We start from the raw sequence: 17,458 nt of genomic DNA, 5'->3' as shown, positions 1-17,458 counted from the left end.
CAGAACATAACAGAAGCAACAAGGGAGCTGCTGTGGTATTTATACAGTTGGCCGATAGGCAGTGACCAATAGGTTTGAAGCAGAGGTTTCCAGCCCAAAGACTTACTTAGCCGGCTGGAGGCAACCAGTCTGGGCCTGCAAGCAACTGTTGCAAGAATACCTTAACTAGCACTTATTAGCAAGCAGTGCAACATAAGCAAACACACATACATTACATTTGCCAATACATTACATTTGCTTCCTTCAGTTACTAATAAAAATTATAAAGGCAGGATAAAATAAAAATTGTCTAAGTAATAGCAGTGTGAAAGAAAAAGAAGTTAAACTGGAGAAAGTGGAAGGCTTAAGAAAGAGGCAGTGATGGAAGAAAATCAAATGCCATGGTATTGGGGTTGGCAAAATAAGGTCTCCTCATCCTCCTGAACTGCCAAAGCCCAGGGAGTGGATGAGGCACCATCCTGTCTTTGAGAGGTCTACCTCAGGGGAGCCAAGATGATAATTTGTCTCAGTCTGTTAAAAGAGTTTGTTTTAAAACAATATAAAAAACAGAAGGGTCCTCTCTTTGCCATTAAGTTCCTCATAGGTCAGGGATCCAGTTTCAGGAATATCTCCATCTTAGGTCAGAGGAAGAAATACCATGCCAATGACACAATTCCTCTTTAAAATGCAGTCATTCCTGAGCCTTCAGTAAAAATCCTTACAAAATATAGGCGGTCCTAAATTTATGACTGTAAAGGAGCCTGCCCATTATAATCATAAGTTGTGGTGGTCATGAAGCAGGCTGTCACGTTACCAACCTGATTTAAGGACCTTGTTTTGCAGCAGTCAGTAAGAGAACGCTGCAGTGATAACTGATGAAAAAAAAATATCTACAGTAAAGAAATAATAAGAGGTTTAGGCACTCCTAAACTAAAGCTTTCATTATGGGGCTGAGGTAGATTCAAGTGAAAGTGATCCTGTGGATCCAGCATAACTTTTAAGGACAACCTTTTCAAAGATTTTCACATACATTTGCTGAACAATTCAACTTTACTAAAGGATTTGTTTTAATAAGATACGCAAAAACACCATGGGAAGAAATGGAAAAGGGCAACGATGTTTATATTTTAATTTGATTTGGGGGAATTTGTATGTAGCTTTATTTACTGTTATAATACCTTTCTTGCTTTGGGGTTTTAAGCTTCTTACCTAGCTTCAAGGGGCCACATAGGAACTAAGTTTGTATAAGCGGAGATTGCTGGGACCAAGTGACTCAAATGTTTTATAAATTAAATCACAAAGGTTGCACAAATCAACACATATGTTTGGATCCTCTAATCCCACATGTTTAAGGAAGTTCAGGAAGGCAGGGGAGGGAAGGTGCATACTTGAGGCCCCAGATGAGTTGCTATCTTACATAGATTTGGATAGATGATGGCATGTGTATTTCTTGGAAAAGAATTCTATAGCTGGAGAGTTAACTCTTGTTTTTAAATTATATTAAATGTATTGAAAGCTTTAAACTATGTTCTGGTATCTCAAAATAGCATGAAATGATGCTGTTGATTTTTAAGTCATGCACCGAGGTAGTCCTAGGAAAAAAGGTTCAGTCTTCAGACTTCCTTTGAAGTCCCCTTACTGTAGTTAATGTTGTTACCTAATTGACTAGAATATATATATATATAGCTGTCATCCCCATGAGTAATTTTTTAGTTCATTTAAAATCATTTTAGGCAGACAAAACCAAGGTTATATTTAGAAGTGCGAGCTTTTAAAAAGAAATAAAAGAGGTAGAAAAGAAAAAGTTTTTAAAAAGTAGCTTCTGATCTTTTTCCCACATAACATTAGACATTAATTTCTCTCCTTTAGAATGGGATGCTGTTGTACAACACATTATTTAGCCACATTAGGACCTATTATTGTATTAAAGTTGTATCATGATTTTAGAGGTCTTGTTTTATAAATTTCTGACATATTAAGAGTTAATTTGGTCTGCTTTTTTGTTGATTTCTTTTTGCACATCAAGTTGAATATTTGAATGAAAAATGGCTTATAAATGTTTTCTGTAAATAAAATCAAATGCCTTGCTACATAGTTCCATATAAACAATGGATAACAAACTTTTTGTACATCTGTGCTTAGTAACCAGCTGTTGATATATATCCATAATGTATCCTAGACATAACTGGGCTATAAAATATAGATCATAGAGACAACAAAAAGATACAGAAAACTCTTTAATGCCTTGCCTTATTTAATGATAATCTGGATTTCTGCAGCCCACATATGGCATGGCTAGCATCCATTTCATGAATTTAGACTCTTTCCATTTTTATGTGCTCTCTGAACCCTTGAGGTATTGATATCTCTTTATGAACAGAAAGTATTGAATCATGCCCGACATCTATGATACTGTACGCTTTCTTTAATAAACAGCTGCTGCAGTTACAAAGACTGATCCAATCTGCCAGAGATATTTTAAGAGATAAAGTAGTTCATTTAATACATATTTTGCATGTGGAAAAAATACTGTCCAACCTTGTTTTGGTAGTCTTTTGCATCTGAGCAACCATTACAACATTACATTTCAGTTACATACTGTTAATACTATTTCCCCTTAATTACTGGCATAGATCTGGCTGCTACAACTACCATAAAAACAAATTTCAATGTGACGTCCAATACATCTGGGCAAGCTGTTGGTAAATGTATTGTAAAATTACAATAAAATAATTACGGCCATGTTGGCCCTGTGGAAAAAATCCAAATTCATGCAGATTTTCCATGAAGTCAACTTAAATTTTATTTTGCATGTTGCATCTAAAGCTATTATTTCTATCAATGTCCTTTGATAGTGGAATCCAGTTCTACCTACTGGGATAAGCTGCCAATTTTCTTTGCACTAAATAATCCAGTGAATTACTTTCCTGTGCAGATGACTCTTAACAGAAAGGACTTTCAATAGTTAAAAAATGTAAAGCATTCTGTTTGCATATGAAATTGTATGAACAGCAATGACTTCATCTGTTCAATGTACTTGTGAAAACTGAAATATTACTTAGGCAGCAATTAAGCCAGACATATCAAACTTGTGACATCACACGACATTGCTCAATGTATCGGGATGATTTTGCCATTGCTGGCAATAGGGTGGGCGCAGCTTCTGCATGACGCATCCGGCCTGTAGGCCGGCAGTTTGACATCCCTGAATTACCGGTAAGCTGTTTCCAAAGCAAAAAATACAAGAATCTGTATCAACCACCTGACTGTTTAAAAATCTGCAAGTGAAAGAGACACCCACAAGCTTGGTTTGGTCCCTTAAAGAGATTGGGAAGCACAGAATTCATCCAGAGTCATTTTTCTGAAGGGTTAACCATGGCTTACCATTAACTATGATAGTGCTAAAATAATCTATCCATATTTCTTTGATGCAAAGTTAAACTATCCTGAAAAAAAATCCTTGAAGGAAGAATCTGTAAGAATTTATGAGCCAAATACAGTAACTCCTTTTTGCTAAGTTAATTTCCCTTATTACATTTCTATTTTTGGTGCCAATTTTTCAAACTAGCATGTTACAAATAGACCCAAGCCACTTCTCAATAGGTATTTTGCAACAGTGAAGGATCATATATTGACAGTCAATGAGATGAAAAGGATATTGCTGTTCTCATTCCAATAATACATCCAGTTCGACCTAAAAGCCAAGCCACAGGTTTGCAAGCAATAATGAATAAATGCATGCCACATTTGTATCACCAAACCAGACCAATGCTTGGCAGATTAAAGAATCCAAAGTAAGGTGCGATTGTTTCTCATTTTTGAGGTCAAATAATTATGCTAGACTTATTTTTTTCCTGACAGCAACAAATAAAGCAAATGGTAGTCCTCATAGATGGAATGTGCAGCCAGCAGCTTGCTTCAAATGCAGCATATTCTCTTGGGTGGATTGAGGAGGACAACAAGCAAATCCAGTCAGAAATAGCAGGTGCAAGATATTTAAATTACAGATATGGGGTCTGTATTGGCCAACAAAATTTTGCTTAGCTAACCAGCAGCTGCAGCTCACACCTCAAATAAAAAGTCTAGCTTAGCATCTTGTGCCGATCAAACACAGTCTTGCGCTGCTCCTGCACCTGACGCTTCCACCTTTCCTGGGCTCCTTCCACTCTCTCCAGCACAGTATTTGCTCTGGCACTGGCTGAAGGATGTACAGTTGTCAAGGAGCAGAGATCCTGCAGTAATGAAGAAAGAAAGTAACATCTCAAAGAAAAAGCATTTCAGATGCGCAGTAATAATGCTCCACCTTGGGGTACAAAAATCAAATCAAAGTACTTTTAAAATAGAATGGACATCCCAAAGTAGCGATATTACTGCAGTATGCGCCAGACAATTAAGAATGGTTAGTTACCTTCTATAAAAACAAATGCAAAGGAATTGCAATGAAATGTCCTGATAACATTTTGTCTGCCAAAAATGTAAATATCCCCTAATTTATATAAACACATTATATTGCACTGTTGTAATATTCTTTAAAGCAGAAGTAGGAGATATTCCTGAAATATAATTCCCAGCTTCCTCTCTCTTGATCATAGTGAGCTGTAGTACAGAAAAAATCTGTTTTGAAACAGCTTTGTTTTAGACACTGCTTCAGCATTCTAATTCAAATGAATGAATGACATACAAAATAAAATCCTTTTGTTTTGTATTATAGCTTAATGTGATTTATGTGATCTCAGGAAACACAGTTAACAGGTTTTGAAAATATTTTCTTCAAAACAAAATATGCTCATATTTAATGTGTTCAAACTTCAAAGATGTAATCCACAATCTAGAACAGAGGTGTCAAACTGCTGGCCCGCGAGCTGGATGTGTCATACGGAAGCTGCGCCCACCCCATTGCCGGCAATGGCAAAACTGTCCCGATACGTTGTGCAATGTCACGACATCGTGAGTTTGACACGTCTGATCTAGAATGAAATCCTAAATTCCTTTATGTCGCCACTAATTGTTTAAAGCTGCCTTCTCTAACCCAGTCACCTCCAAACTTCAGAAAGCTGCAATCCCAATTTATGTGTAGTATTTAAGTATTTAAGCTTGGAAATGTTAGCTCTAAGTGCTGATTATTGAAACAGATTTTGAAGCATATCTTAAAACCCTCCTCAGGCATTATGCTGTCTGGAAAGGATGAAGTTGCGCCTGTATTGGGGAGAAGGGTATTTAGAGGGAAAGGGCTACATACTGAACAAGGGTGGGAAAGCTTCCATCAATGTGTATATAGAAAACTTTATGTGAATAAATATGTAAATAAATGAATTAAGCATACATGGAGATTTTTACATACCAATCACTGAAAAGTGATTGGTATGTAGAAATCGCCACCACTGAACACATTTAACTACTGTTAAATCTGAACACAGATTTAACTGTCTGCTTACTGCCAAGCCTTCCTGAATCTCAGGTTTTCCAAATCATTAGTTTTTAATTTCCACAATCTACTAAGTGAGGGATTGTGGGAAGAAACATATGGAAGACACCAGATTCAGATAGCCCAGATGAAAGAAAGCCTGTCTAAAGAGCACCAAACTCACCTCTGACTCTTCTTCATTGTGCAGGGGCTGGGCATAGGCATCAGGTTTGCAGATAAAAGGGTCAACTACCATTAAAAAGACCATGTAGAGAAGAAGAGCTCCAATCACCGAGAGGTAAATGATGATGATGATCTGCATGAACAGAGCAGCAAAATGTCATCAAAGATCCTGGATAAAAGAACTTATTTACTGAAAGACAAAAAGGATAAGTACAAAAAAAATGGAAAGAGGAACACATAATAAGGCAGAATATCAACAGATAGCCAGAATCTGCAAAAGATGAAGTCAGGAAAGCAAAGGCTCAGAATGAACAAAGACTTGCAACAAAAGTCAAAGATAATTTAAAAAGGGTTTCTTTCAACTTATAGATAACAAGGAAAAAGTCAAGAAACAGTCAGTCCAGTAAAGAGAGAAGATGGCAAGGAAGTAACAGGCAGCAGAGAGAAAGCAGAGCTGCTTAATTCGTTCTTTGCACTGGTCTTCATGCAAAAAGAAACTATAGCTCAACCTACCAAAAACACATCTGTAAAAGACAGACTAGAAAGAAACATTAAAAGAAGCAAGAAAATAGTAAGGGAACACCTCTCTGACCTTGATGAATATAAATCACCGGGACCTGATGGATTACATCCCAAAGTTCTGAAGGAGCTGGCATATGTTATCTCAGAATCATTGTAGCATATCTTTAAAAAATCCTGAAGCACCGAAGAACTACCAGATTGGAAAAGAGCTGATGTGGTTCCCATCTTTAAAAAAAAAGTGGGGGGGGGGAGGAAACAGACCCAGGAAACTACAGTCCAATCAGCTTAACATTAGTACCTGGGTAGATACTGGAAAAAATAATCAAAAAACAGATCTGTGAACATCTAGAAACAAAGTTATAACTAGTAGCCAGCATGGGTTTGTCAAAAAGAGACCATGCCAAACCAATCTTATTTCATTCTTTGACAAAGTGACTGAATTAGTAGACCAGCGAAATGCTGTGAACTTAGTATACTTAGGCTTCAGCAAGGCATTTGACAAAGTACATCACAAATTTCTTCTTCGTAAGCTAGAAAAAAGTAGGATATATAGCATTACCATCAGATGGATTTGTAACTGGCTTACAAAGTATACTCAACAAGTAGTCCTCAATGGTATTACATCTACATGGAGGGAAGTAAGCAGTGGGTTCTGTCTTCAGCCCAGTACTCTTCCATATCTTCATAAATGACTTAGATGAGGGAATAGAAGGGGAACTCATCAAATATGTAGATGATACTAAGCTGGCAGCAATAGACAACACCATAGATCAGGGCTGTCAAACTGCCGGCCCGTGGGACAGATGCATCATCCGGAAGCCGCACCCACCCCATTGCCGGCAATGTCAAAACAGTCCCAATACGTTGCGTGACATCACATGTTTGACATGTCTGCCGTAGATGAAAGACTCGAGATCCAGATGGATCTCAACAGACTTGAACAGTGGGTCCTATCTAAAAAATGAAATTCAATGTAGAGAAAAGTAAAGTCTTACACTTAGGCAAGAAAACCCAAAAGCACAAATACAGATTAGGTGAAATCTGGCTTAACAGCAGTAACTATGATAGGGATCTTGGAGTCCTAGTGGACAATCAATTAAATATGAACCAGCAGTGTGCGGCAGCAGTCAAAAACACCAATTCAATCCTAAATTGCATCAACAGAGGGATTGAATCAAGATCATTTGAGATACTAATACAACTCCATAAAGCCTTAGTAAGACTACACCTAGAATACTGCATCCAGTTTTGGCACCACACTGTAAAAAAGATGTTGAGACTCTAGAAAGAATGCAGATGATTAGGTGCTTGGAGGCTAAAATATATGAAGAATGGTTGCAAGAATTGGCCATAGCTACTCCAGTGAAGAGAAGGACCAGGGATGACATGATAGCAGTGTTCCAATATTTCAGGGGCTGTCACAGAGAGGAGGGGGTCAACTTATTTTCCAAAGCACCAGAAGGCAATGGGTGGAAATTAATCAAAGAGAGAAGCAACCTGTAATTAAGAAGAAACTTCCTAACAACAAGGACAATTAACCAGTGGAACAGCTTGCCTTCAGAAGTTGTAGGGGCTTCATCACTGGAGGTTTTTAAGAAAAGACTGGACAGCCATCGATCTGAAATGGTATAGGGTCTCCTGCTTGAGCAGGGGATTGGACTAGAAGACCTCCAAGGTCTCTTCCAGATCTATTATGATCGATTGATTGAGCAAAGCATCAAGATCTATATTGTAATAGGGGGAATCAGCTAAAAGATTACCAGTGCTAGAAAGGATAGGATCAAAATATGGACAAAGTTACCTGGTTGGATTATCCCAATCTGATGCCTTTTCAATCTGCTGGAAGAATATGCAGATATGCAAATTCAAAATTCTGCATTTTCTAGACATCAAATTTAAGAAAGGATGAAAAAAATAACACCTTTCCCAGAAAAGTTAAACAGTTCAAAACCAAACATTTATATACAGTACATAACCAAAACATGACTAAAAAGTATTTCCTTAATCTCTTAAAGAGAAATCTAATATATGATTCTGAAATGCAGCTTTAAATACAAGGTAAGATCTATATGAGAAACATTAACCAGAACTACCAATGTAGACACTTGCCTCAACTCATAATACTAATTTACTTGTGAGTATATTTCCAGAGTCTCTTTTTATTTCCTTGACAGTTGTTAACAGTCAAAATTCTTAGTTCTATACAGTGACGACAGAAGACAGAGAAAGCTGGTGTAAGATAGTTTTGTATTTTACCTTGATGGTTGTGGTGCTTCGTTCTTCATACTTGCACTCACACAACAGGCAATATGCCTCAACATCATGTCCTGGCACTGGCATAGGGTCCACCACATGCAGGCAATTACTGCAGTTGTGAGAAACAAGAACAACAGGCTTCAAAAACCTTCTATTGTATGGAAGTTCACCTGCTTTACAGGATACAGAGTTTAATGTTACATTTAACTGGATAATTTTGAGACTGTTATTGCATCACTAAATTAATTCCCTTGACAGGTATACAAATAGATAAAATCTACAGGATAAAAGTGTCCAACTTGATCAGACAGAAAGCATGAGACTAGTTCATTTCACTGAACTGCTTTCCTATACCGAAGACCAGTTTTTAAATCAGCTTTTTAGAGCAATCATATCTTGCAAACATGAGAATCACTTCTCAAATTTGTCTCACCAATCTTTCTGTGATACATTGTTCTTGTAAATGTGTCCTGTTATATTCCGATATGGTGGACAGACACACTTGCAGCGGATGTCCTCAAATGTCTACAGAAGAAAAATAAGATACAACTAGAATAAGCAGTGTGTGAGCAATAGTTTTGCCTCATTGCAAAATAATTTATTTATTTATTTATTTTATTACATTTATATACCGCCCTTTCCCGAAGGACTCAGGGCGGTTTACAGGGTGATTAAAAAGCAGAGATACAAAAGTTAAAAACAGATTAAAAAAATTATATTCATCCCTGCATAAGTAAAACCCCAGTTAAAATTAAGATTAAAACTAAAATTAAAATTCTCAGCCTGGGCCAGAGAGCTCGAAGAGCCAGGTCTTCAGGTCCCGGCGGAATGAACGGAGGTCGGGGGCAGTCCTCAGCTCCACTGGCAGCTGGTTCCAAAGGGCAGGCGCACCCACTGAGAAGGCCCTATCCCTGGGTGTCGTCCGCCGGCAATCTCTTACCGGTGGCACCCTGAGAAGACCCTCCCTGTGGGAGCGCACTGGACGAAGGGAGCTTGATGCCGGCAGCAGGTGTTCCCTCAGATATCCCGGACCCAAGCCATTTAGGGCTTTATAGGTCATCACCAGCACCTTGAATCTCACCCGGAGGGCAACCCGGAGCCAATGCAGCTCGCGGAGTAGAGGTGCTACATGGGAGTATCGGGAAACCCCCATCACAACTCGCGCGGCCACATTCTGCACCAGCTGAAGCCTCCGAGTAGTCCTCAAGGGCAGCCCCATGTAGAGAGCGTTGCAGTAGTCTAAACGGGAGGTCACGAGCGCATGAGTGACTGTGCGTAGGGCATCTCGGTCCAGATAGGGTCGCAACTGGCGCACCAGGCGAACCTGGGCAAAAGCCCCCCTGGTCACGGCTCCTATATGGTCTTCAAAATTGAGTTGTGAGTCCAGGAGGACGCCCAAGTTGCGAGCCCTATCAACGGGGGGTAACACCTCACCCCCCATCGTTAGAGATGGAATAGTCTGGTTGACCCGAGATGCCGATATGCACAGCCACTCAGTCTTGGCGGGATTGAGACGAAGCCTGTTTCTCCCCATCCAGACCTGGACCGCCTCCAGGCAACGGGACATCACGGAGAGGGCATCGCTCAAAGAAGAAGGCCCTTCTTCTGGGTCCCAACAGATGTACTGCCTTAGGAGAGGGGACTTGCAACATTCGCGAGGTCTGGTGGGTCAGGTGGATGTAACTGGGAAGAGACAGTCCTTCAGATAACCTGGCTCCAATCCATGTAGAGCTTTGAAGATGACAACCAGCATCTTGAATTGTACCCAGAAGCAGATCGGTAGCCAATGAACCTCCCACAGGAGATGACACCTGTGCACATCTACATCTGCACAAAACCAAGTGGCCCGCTGCATTTTGAACCAAATGGAGGTTCCAGATTCTTTTCAAGGCCAGGCCCATGTTACAATAGTCAAGACAGGAGGTGATTAGGGTGTGATTAACTACCAGGTTAATTCCTGTTGGTCCAGGAAAGGATGTAACTGATGCACAAGCCACACTTGCACAAAGACCCTCCTGGTCATGACTGCTACCTGCTTCTCGAGCAAGAGTTGTGAGTCCAGAAGAACGTCCAGATTACACAATGGTTCTGTGTGGGACAGTGCCATCCCTTCCAAGACCAGAGACGGCAACTCTCCATGGAATAAAGAACCCCAAGCCCAGAGTCATTTGGTCTTTCCAGGATTCAGTTTCAGCCCATTGCTCCCATCCAGCATATAAAATTGAATATTAGTTGCTGAGAGCAATAAGATTGGTACATAATGGAATTAAAACCTGTGTGAGAATAGAATGCTTAGTGAATGGTTAAACGCTGAACAGGGAATAAGATAAGGATAGAGATTGATTGTTTAATGTATTTATGAAAGAATGGATAAGGAAAGTTTATGATGACATTAGAGATGTGATGATTTGTAGCTATGAACATAGCTGTACATTTCTATTTAATAATATTGGGTTGTTGGCTGATAAGAGTATATGATACAGTGAGGAGCATGGATCTGAAAGAATATATGAATGCTGAGATACTTGTCTTTATCAAAGAAAATAGAGTGAAAGATTGCAGACTATATTCAGATATCAAAATAATTAGAGCAAGTAAATGACTTTGGGTACATCTGTAGAAATTAATCCATAAACAAACATTTAATTTAATTATAAACTGATTTTTTTCTGTTTTCCTCCCTCACCTTGCTGGTCTCAGATGACGGTATTAGGATACACCAGAAAATGGCTGCAAGTGACATCAATTTCATGATTTCTCAGACTTGTGACTAAACATTACCTGGAGGATAGAGGGAAAACAACAGAACTCAGCCATTTTTTGTAACATTATAGACATTTAGATATCACAATTCCTCTGCTAAAATGTGACAAGCAGGTTTCCTCAGCGGCCACAGTTTAACTTATTTCCCATGTTCACCAAAGAAAGAAACATTTCAGCTGCACTGGCTACTTCTTTTATTTTATCGCTTTAATTACACAGAAAGGAAAATTACAATTGCAGGAAAGAAATATGTATTCTTTTTTAAAAAAAAAAAACTGCTCTTAATGGTAAGTTGAAGTTAGTCAGTGGTCAGTCTTGATTAAAAAACAAGGTTAAGATCCCAGCAGCTATCTATCAAAATGCAAATAAAAACAAAAAAGAGTAACTAAGTTAGATTAGATCATCTTTTACTAAGAAACATTTGTGTAAAAATGAATCTTTTCTAAAGTATTCTTAGCGAGATACTTGAACTTATATATGCATATCTACTAGATTTAGATTTAGATTTAGATTTATTGAGATTTTTATACCGCCCTTCTCCCAAAGGGACTCAGGGCGGTTCACAGGGCATAAATATAAATAACAGTACAAACATTAAAAGATAATTAAATTAATGCCCAAGTTAAAACCAATAATAAAACCAGCCTATATAAAAAACCCATGTACCCCCATCAGGCCAGACCCGCTAGTTCAAATAAATGGGTCTTCAACCCGCGACGGAAGGATCGGAGGTCTGATGCCATCCGGAGCTCAACCGGCAGTTGGTTCCATAACGCCGGAGCACCCACAGAGAAGGCCCTCCCCCTGGGGGCCACCAGTCGACATTCCTTGATAGGAGGCACCCTGAGGAGGCCCTCTCTGTGGGCGCGCACAGGGCGGAGGGGAGTCGACGCCGGCAGCAGGTGGTCCTCGAGGTATCGCGGACCCATGCCATGTAGGGACTTAAAGATCATAACCAAAACCTTGAACCTTACCCGGAAGACAACTGGTAACCAATGCAGCTCACGGAGCAAAGGTGTAACATGGGAGTACCGGGAAACTCCCAAGACAACTCTCGCGGCCGCATTCTGTACCAGTTGGAGCCTCCGAGTAGTCTTCAAGGGAAGTCCCATGTAGAGAGCGTTACAGTAGTCTAGGCGAGAGGTCACGAGCGCATGAGTGACCGTACATAAGGCCTCCCGGTACAGATAGGGCCACAACTGGCGCACCAGGCGAACCTGGGCAAAAGCCCCCCTAGTCACGGCCACTATGTGATCCTCCAAAGTGAGTCGTGAATCTAGGAGGACTCCCAAGTTGCGAGCCCTATCCACAGGGGGTAAAAGCTCACCCCCCATAGAAAGAGGTGGAACATCCCAAGTGTCTCGGGAAGCCGGAATGTACAGCCACTCAGTCTTGTCAGGGTTGAGTTGAAGTCTGTTCCTCCCCATCCAGACCCGAACCGCCTCCAGGCAACGGGACATCACAGCGAGGGCATCACTGGGGTGGTTTGGGGTCGAAATAAAAAGTTGGGTATCATCAGCATATTGATGATACCCAACTCCAAAACCAGGTAAAAGTAAAGCTTCCCCCGCACATGTGTGCTAGTCATTTCCAACTCTAGGGGCCGGTGCTCATCTCCATTTCAAAGCCGAAGAGCCAGCGTTTCTCCGAGGACGTCTCCGTGGTCATGTGGCCGGCATGACTAGACGCCAAAGGCGCACGGAACGCTGTTATCTTCCCACTGTAGTGGTCCCTATTTTTCTACTTGCATTTTTACGTGCTTTCGAACTGCTAGGTTGGCAGAAGCTGGGACAAGTAACAGGCGCTCACTCTGTTACGCGGCACTCGGGATTCGACCAGCCAAACTGCTGATCTTCTGATCGACAAGCTCAGCATCCTAACCCAGAGCCACCGCATCCCTTGAGCATATCTACTACATTCATACATATCTACCACATCAATCTTAGGTGCTCTTCATATTTACATACCGTATATTTTGGAAATTTTCAGCTTTTAGGCAGCAAACAATCAAACACCTAGACACAGAAAAGCCAGTTTGGTCACATAAAAGAGACCAAAAAAAACCTGTGTTACCTGCAAAGAATGTGAATGGAATGCTTTAGTCTTAGATCACAGAGAGGGTGGGTTCATTCCCTGTTCTGTTTATGTAGCTTTATTTATTCACTTTATTGGTACTACTCTGCTCCTCTCCAATGCTCTTTGGGTTTTAGATCATTTTCCAGCATGTTTAAAAACAGACAGTTTTGTGACATCTCAAATTGCTCAATTTTATACTTTGGGGAATCCAGAGCAAACATCAACAGATTTATCAGGAAACTCTTGAGAGCTAAGAAAGTCTGCTGAGGCAGATGGTATTTATGTAAGATATGTCCAAGTTATTCCTAGATGCCTGAGAAGCTCTGAATCTTGGAGGGACTCCAAGGAATCATACTGAATTTGATGAAACTTCTGAAGCATATCTCATGCATACATATTTGATACCCTTCTACAGTATTTGGATAAGATTGTAGAAGTTGCCCTTCTACAGTATTTGGATAAGATTTTGCATAAATGTAAAGATTCCAAAATGATTCCCCTTCCTATGCAGTGCCTAATATAAACTTCTTCGTAAGACAGGGAGATGGTTAGTGCCATGTTTCCCTCCAGTGTGCAGTGCCATAACATTTGAATAATGTCACCTGGAATAAAGGCTGCATATAATGAACCCCACTTCTTATGCAATCTGTAGACCATTTTTTGATTACCAGTGCAAGCTTCCAATGATCAAACTCACTGATATGGAGAATGCTTGTTGCAAAAACTGCCAGAAGTCTGGCAGAATTCAGAAGTATTCAGCTATATTCTTTCTAGGCCTGTGAGGTCTATCCAAGCCATTTTGACATCATGGCAGCCCAGTTTATCTTGTGACGATCCAGACAATGCTTTGCAATTTAGCTGGATAAATATGAAAACCAAAGTTCTACTCTCATACTGTAATTACCCAGTCTGGAAAAAAATATAAATGGGGAATGGCACATATTGTTTTTTTGTTGTTTATGCTTATCAGGATGGGAATGAAATGAAATTCACAGAAAAACTGCATCATTAAGAAGAGATGAAGCATATAAAATGTCATAGAAACTGACGCAAGAATTATCACGTTTGGTTGTATTGTTTTTTTTTATGTAGCTGCTTTGTGTTTTAATTTTTTACATACTATAATTTACTTATTTTATTTACTTTTAATACTTAGCCACCCATTTATGTACCGTATATGAAATGAGCAGCCATATAAACTGATTTTTTTTGAAAAATATAAAAGATACACAATCCGGGTGTGATGGGAATGAAATACCTATGAACAGACATCTCCTCACACCTCATCTCTCCCCCCTCCTATGATTTCTACCCACCCTCTCCATCCCAAAGCATGTACTCTGAAGAAAGACTGTATTCCTTGTGTGTTTACTGATTCTCTTATTCCCGGACTACTTTATTAGAACCTCAAAGGTGCTTTTTCAAAATTCAACTGTACTTTCTTTTTCCTTGAAGACATTTCGCTTCTCATCCAAGAACCTTCTTCAGTTCTGAAACTTCTTGGATGAGAAGGGAAACATCTTCAAGGAAATATAAAGTCCAGCTCTCTTTTGAAAAAGCACCTTTGGGACAACCATGAACTGGATGGCTGAAAATTTCCATAGACATTCTACACTAAAGCAATTTTCTTAAGCATCTGCTAAATTTTACACTGTTTTTCCTCTTCGTGGTGCAGAGTACTCCAAATTTAAATGGAAGGAAGAGGAAGAGGAAGCATTTCCCTCCAGCCCAGAATAACAATAAACAGAGGGGAAAGGGACAGAAGATCTCAAAAGCTTTCCCTGGCCAACTTCAGTTTCTCCTCCTCTCCATCTCCTATAAAAGTGTGCATGTGATGCATCTGCAACAGACTTTTGTTCCTTAGGCAGAATTTGTTTTTTTGTTTTTTTAATGGTGAAGAGATTCTATACATGTCATGATGAAAAACATCCCTAATTAAATAAGGGTGCCTTTGGCTGCAACTCCTGCAGGAACGACAGCGGTTCATAAGCTGCCTACCTACCTACCTGCCTGCCGATCATTTTCTCCTGGCGATTTAAATTCCGTTTCAAGCCATACCATTTTTCAGGACACGAACCACCAGAGAAGCACGCAGACCACGGGCAGAGATCGGACTTTTCCAAGCTTAGCTACACAGTACAACAAGATGCTAAAGAAACTGCTCCCCGTTTTCTCCCAACCAACATTAGGGTTTATCTTATTGGCGACGGAAGAAGAGACTCACCCAGCAGTGCCGGCTCCTAGAAACGGTCGGATCCGCCTTTCGCTGTGATCTTCTGCTAACATCACCATAGCGGACGTTGCTAGAAACCAATCAAAGCCGTTTCCACGATTTAAGGGACTATTAATAATTTTCAAACCTTTAAGAAGGAAAATAAAAATCAGTCACGTGACTGCCCTGTTTAGATTCAAGGTTGGGCTGCAAAGCATTGAAGTAGGAGCTCCGTAGCTGTTCCTTCCATGATCTCAGGTGCGGGATTAAGGCACGGTGTCATTTTACCTATTCTGTAACGTCTTGGGAAGTCACAAGAGTTTGCTCAAACAATTTGCTCAAACAATTTGGGGAATAACTTCAGTGCTAGCTTTGCATTGCTTGTAAAGAGGCGCGTGGAATTTCGGGTTGTTTTACAAGGTAGCCTTACTACCTTTGAGCACAATCACAACAGCAAAAGGAGAAATTCTACGTGCAGAATGTTTTCCCACTATATGCCGTTTCAATGCACATGAAACCATCTTTTCTATCTATGAGGTCGTTAATGTTGGCACATAATCAACGCCCGTGGGTTTTCTGATCGCCCCCATCCGATTTACATTACACAGCAATTATTGGAGAAAAAGGTAAAAAGAGATTAATTGTCGCAAATGCACTGTATTACCTAGGGCAGGGGTAGGCAACTCGGCTCTTTTATGACTCATGGACTTCAACTCCCAGAATTCCTGAGTCAGCATAGCTGACTCAGGAATTCTGGGAGTTGAAGTCCATGAGTCATAAAAGAGCCGAGGTTGCCTACCCCTGACCTAGGGTCATTTCCCTGTCCTAGTCCTATTAGACCTCTGACCTAGGGTCATATTCCTCTGTCCTAGTCCTATTAGACCTCTCAGCGGCTTTCGATACCATCGACCATGGTATCCTGCTGCGGCGTCTCAGGGGATTGGGACTGGGAGGCACGGTTCTTCAGTGGTTCTCCTCTTATCTCCTGGGACGCTTGCAGTCGGTGTTGGCAGGGGGGCAGAGGTCGACCGCGAGGCCTCTTGTTTGTGGAGTCCCTCAGGGGTCGGTCCTCTCGCCTCTCCTGTTCAACATCTACATGAAACCGCTGGGTGAGATCATTCATGGTTTTGGAGTTGGGTATCATCAGTATGCTGATGATACCCAACTTTTCATTTCGACCCCAAACCATCCCAGTGATGCCCTCGACGTGATGTCCCGGTGCCTGGAGGCGGTCCGGGTCTGGATGGGGAGGAACAGGCTTCGACTCAACCCTGACAAGACTGAGTGGCTGTGCGTACCGGCACCTTGGGATATTCAGGATATCCCACCCCTCACTATGGGGGGGTGAGTCATTACCTCCTGTAGATAGGGCTCGCAACTTGGGAGTCCTCCTAGATTCACAGCTCTCCTTAGAAGACCATATTGTAGCTGTGACTAGGGGGGCCTTCACCCAGGTTCACCTGGTGCACCAGTTGCGGCCCTATCTAGACCGGGATGCCTTACGTACGGTCACTCATGCGCTCGTGACCTCTCGTCTTGATTACTGCAACGCTCTCTACATGGGGCTACCCTTGAAGACCACTCGGAGGCTCCAACTGGTACAGAATGCAGCCACGAGAGTTGTACTGGGAGTTTCCCGATACTCCCATGTCACACCTTTGCTCCGCGAGCTGCATTGGCTACCAGTTGTCTTCCGGGTGAGGTTCAAGGTGTTGGTAATGACCTACAAAGCCCTTCATGGCATGGGTCCGGAATACCTTGGGGAGCACCTGCAGCCGGCGTCAACTTCCCTCCGCCCAGTACGCTCCCACAGAGAGGGCCTCCCCAGGGTGCCACCAGTCAAAGAATGCCGACTGGTGGCCCCCAGGGGGAGGGCGTTCTCTGTGGGTGCACCGGATTTATGGAACCATCTTCCGGTCGAGCTCCGGATGGCGCCCGATCTCCGCTCCTTCCGGCGCGATCTTAAAACCCATCTCTTTAAACAAGCTGTCCTGGCCTGATGGGACGGGGTGGGATTTTTATAAATGAACTTCAATTTTAAATTGTATTAATTTTATGGGCAT

The 17,458-nt window shown here is 41.2% G+C and overlaps 1 protein-coding gene across 4 annotated transcripts; it reads right to left on the bottom strand.

The window, feature by feature from the left end:
• Positions 1-3,445: 3,445 nt before the first annotated feature.
• On the bottom strand, positions 3,446-15,576 carry TMEM9 (transmembrane protein 9). 4 transcript variants are annotated; one of them, XM_083358847.1, is made up of 7 exons: positions 15,408-15,576; positions 13,075-13,180; positions 11,031-11,125; positions 8,778-8,869; positions 8,345-8,453; positions 5,568-5,699; positions 3,446-4,211 (listed from the first exon to the last, which is right to left on the bottom strand). In XM_083358847.1, the coding sequence occupies exons 3-7, from the start codon at positions 11,094-11,096 to the stop codon at positions 4,062-4,064; spliced, it is 549 nt and encodes a 182-aa protein (XP_083214973.1). In that variant the 5' UTR covers positions 11,097-11,125; positions 13,075-13,180; positions 15,408-15,576; the 3' UTR covers positions 3,446-4,061. The 4 variants fall into 4 exon arrangements, with proteins under 4 accessions (XP_083214973.1, XP_083214974.1, XP_083214975.1 ...); XM_083358848.1 differs by lacking the exon at positions 15,408-15,576 and adding an exon at positions 15,182-15,359 and having other exon boundaries at positions 13,075-13,171; XM_083358849.1 differs by lacking the exon at positions 13,075-13,180 and having other exon boundaries at positions 15,408-15,560.
• Between the last annotated feature and the right edge of the window lie 1,882 nt (positions 15,577-17,458).

Source organism: Vipera ursinii (genome assembly GCF_947247035.1).
Source record: "Vipera ursinii genome assembly, chromosome: 3".
Taxonomy (NCBI): domain Eukaryota; kingdom Metazoa; phylum Chordata; class Lepidosauria; order Squamata; family Viperidae; genus Vipera; species Vipera ursinii.
Note: the sequence above shows the minus strand (reverse complement) of the source record. Positions and strands in the feature narration are given on the sequence as shown.

What these genes read in the sequence shown, in the direction of transcription:
- TMEM9 (XM_083358847.1), bottom strand. Translation starts at nt 11,096, where the DNA reads ATGAAATTGATGTCACTTGCAGCCATTTTCTGGTGTATCCTAATACCG. An exon ending in CGTCATCTGAGACCAGCAAG is followed by an intron (nt 8,870 to 11,030) that starts GTGAGGGAGGAA and finishes TTTCTTCTGTAG; the next exon opens with ACATTTGAGGACATCCGCTG. An exon ending in ACAATGAAGAAGAGTCAGAG is followed by an intron (nt 4,212 to 5,567) that starts GTGAGTTTGGTG and finishes TCATTACTGCAG; the next exon opens with GATCTCTGCTCCTTGACAAC.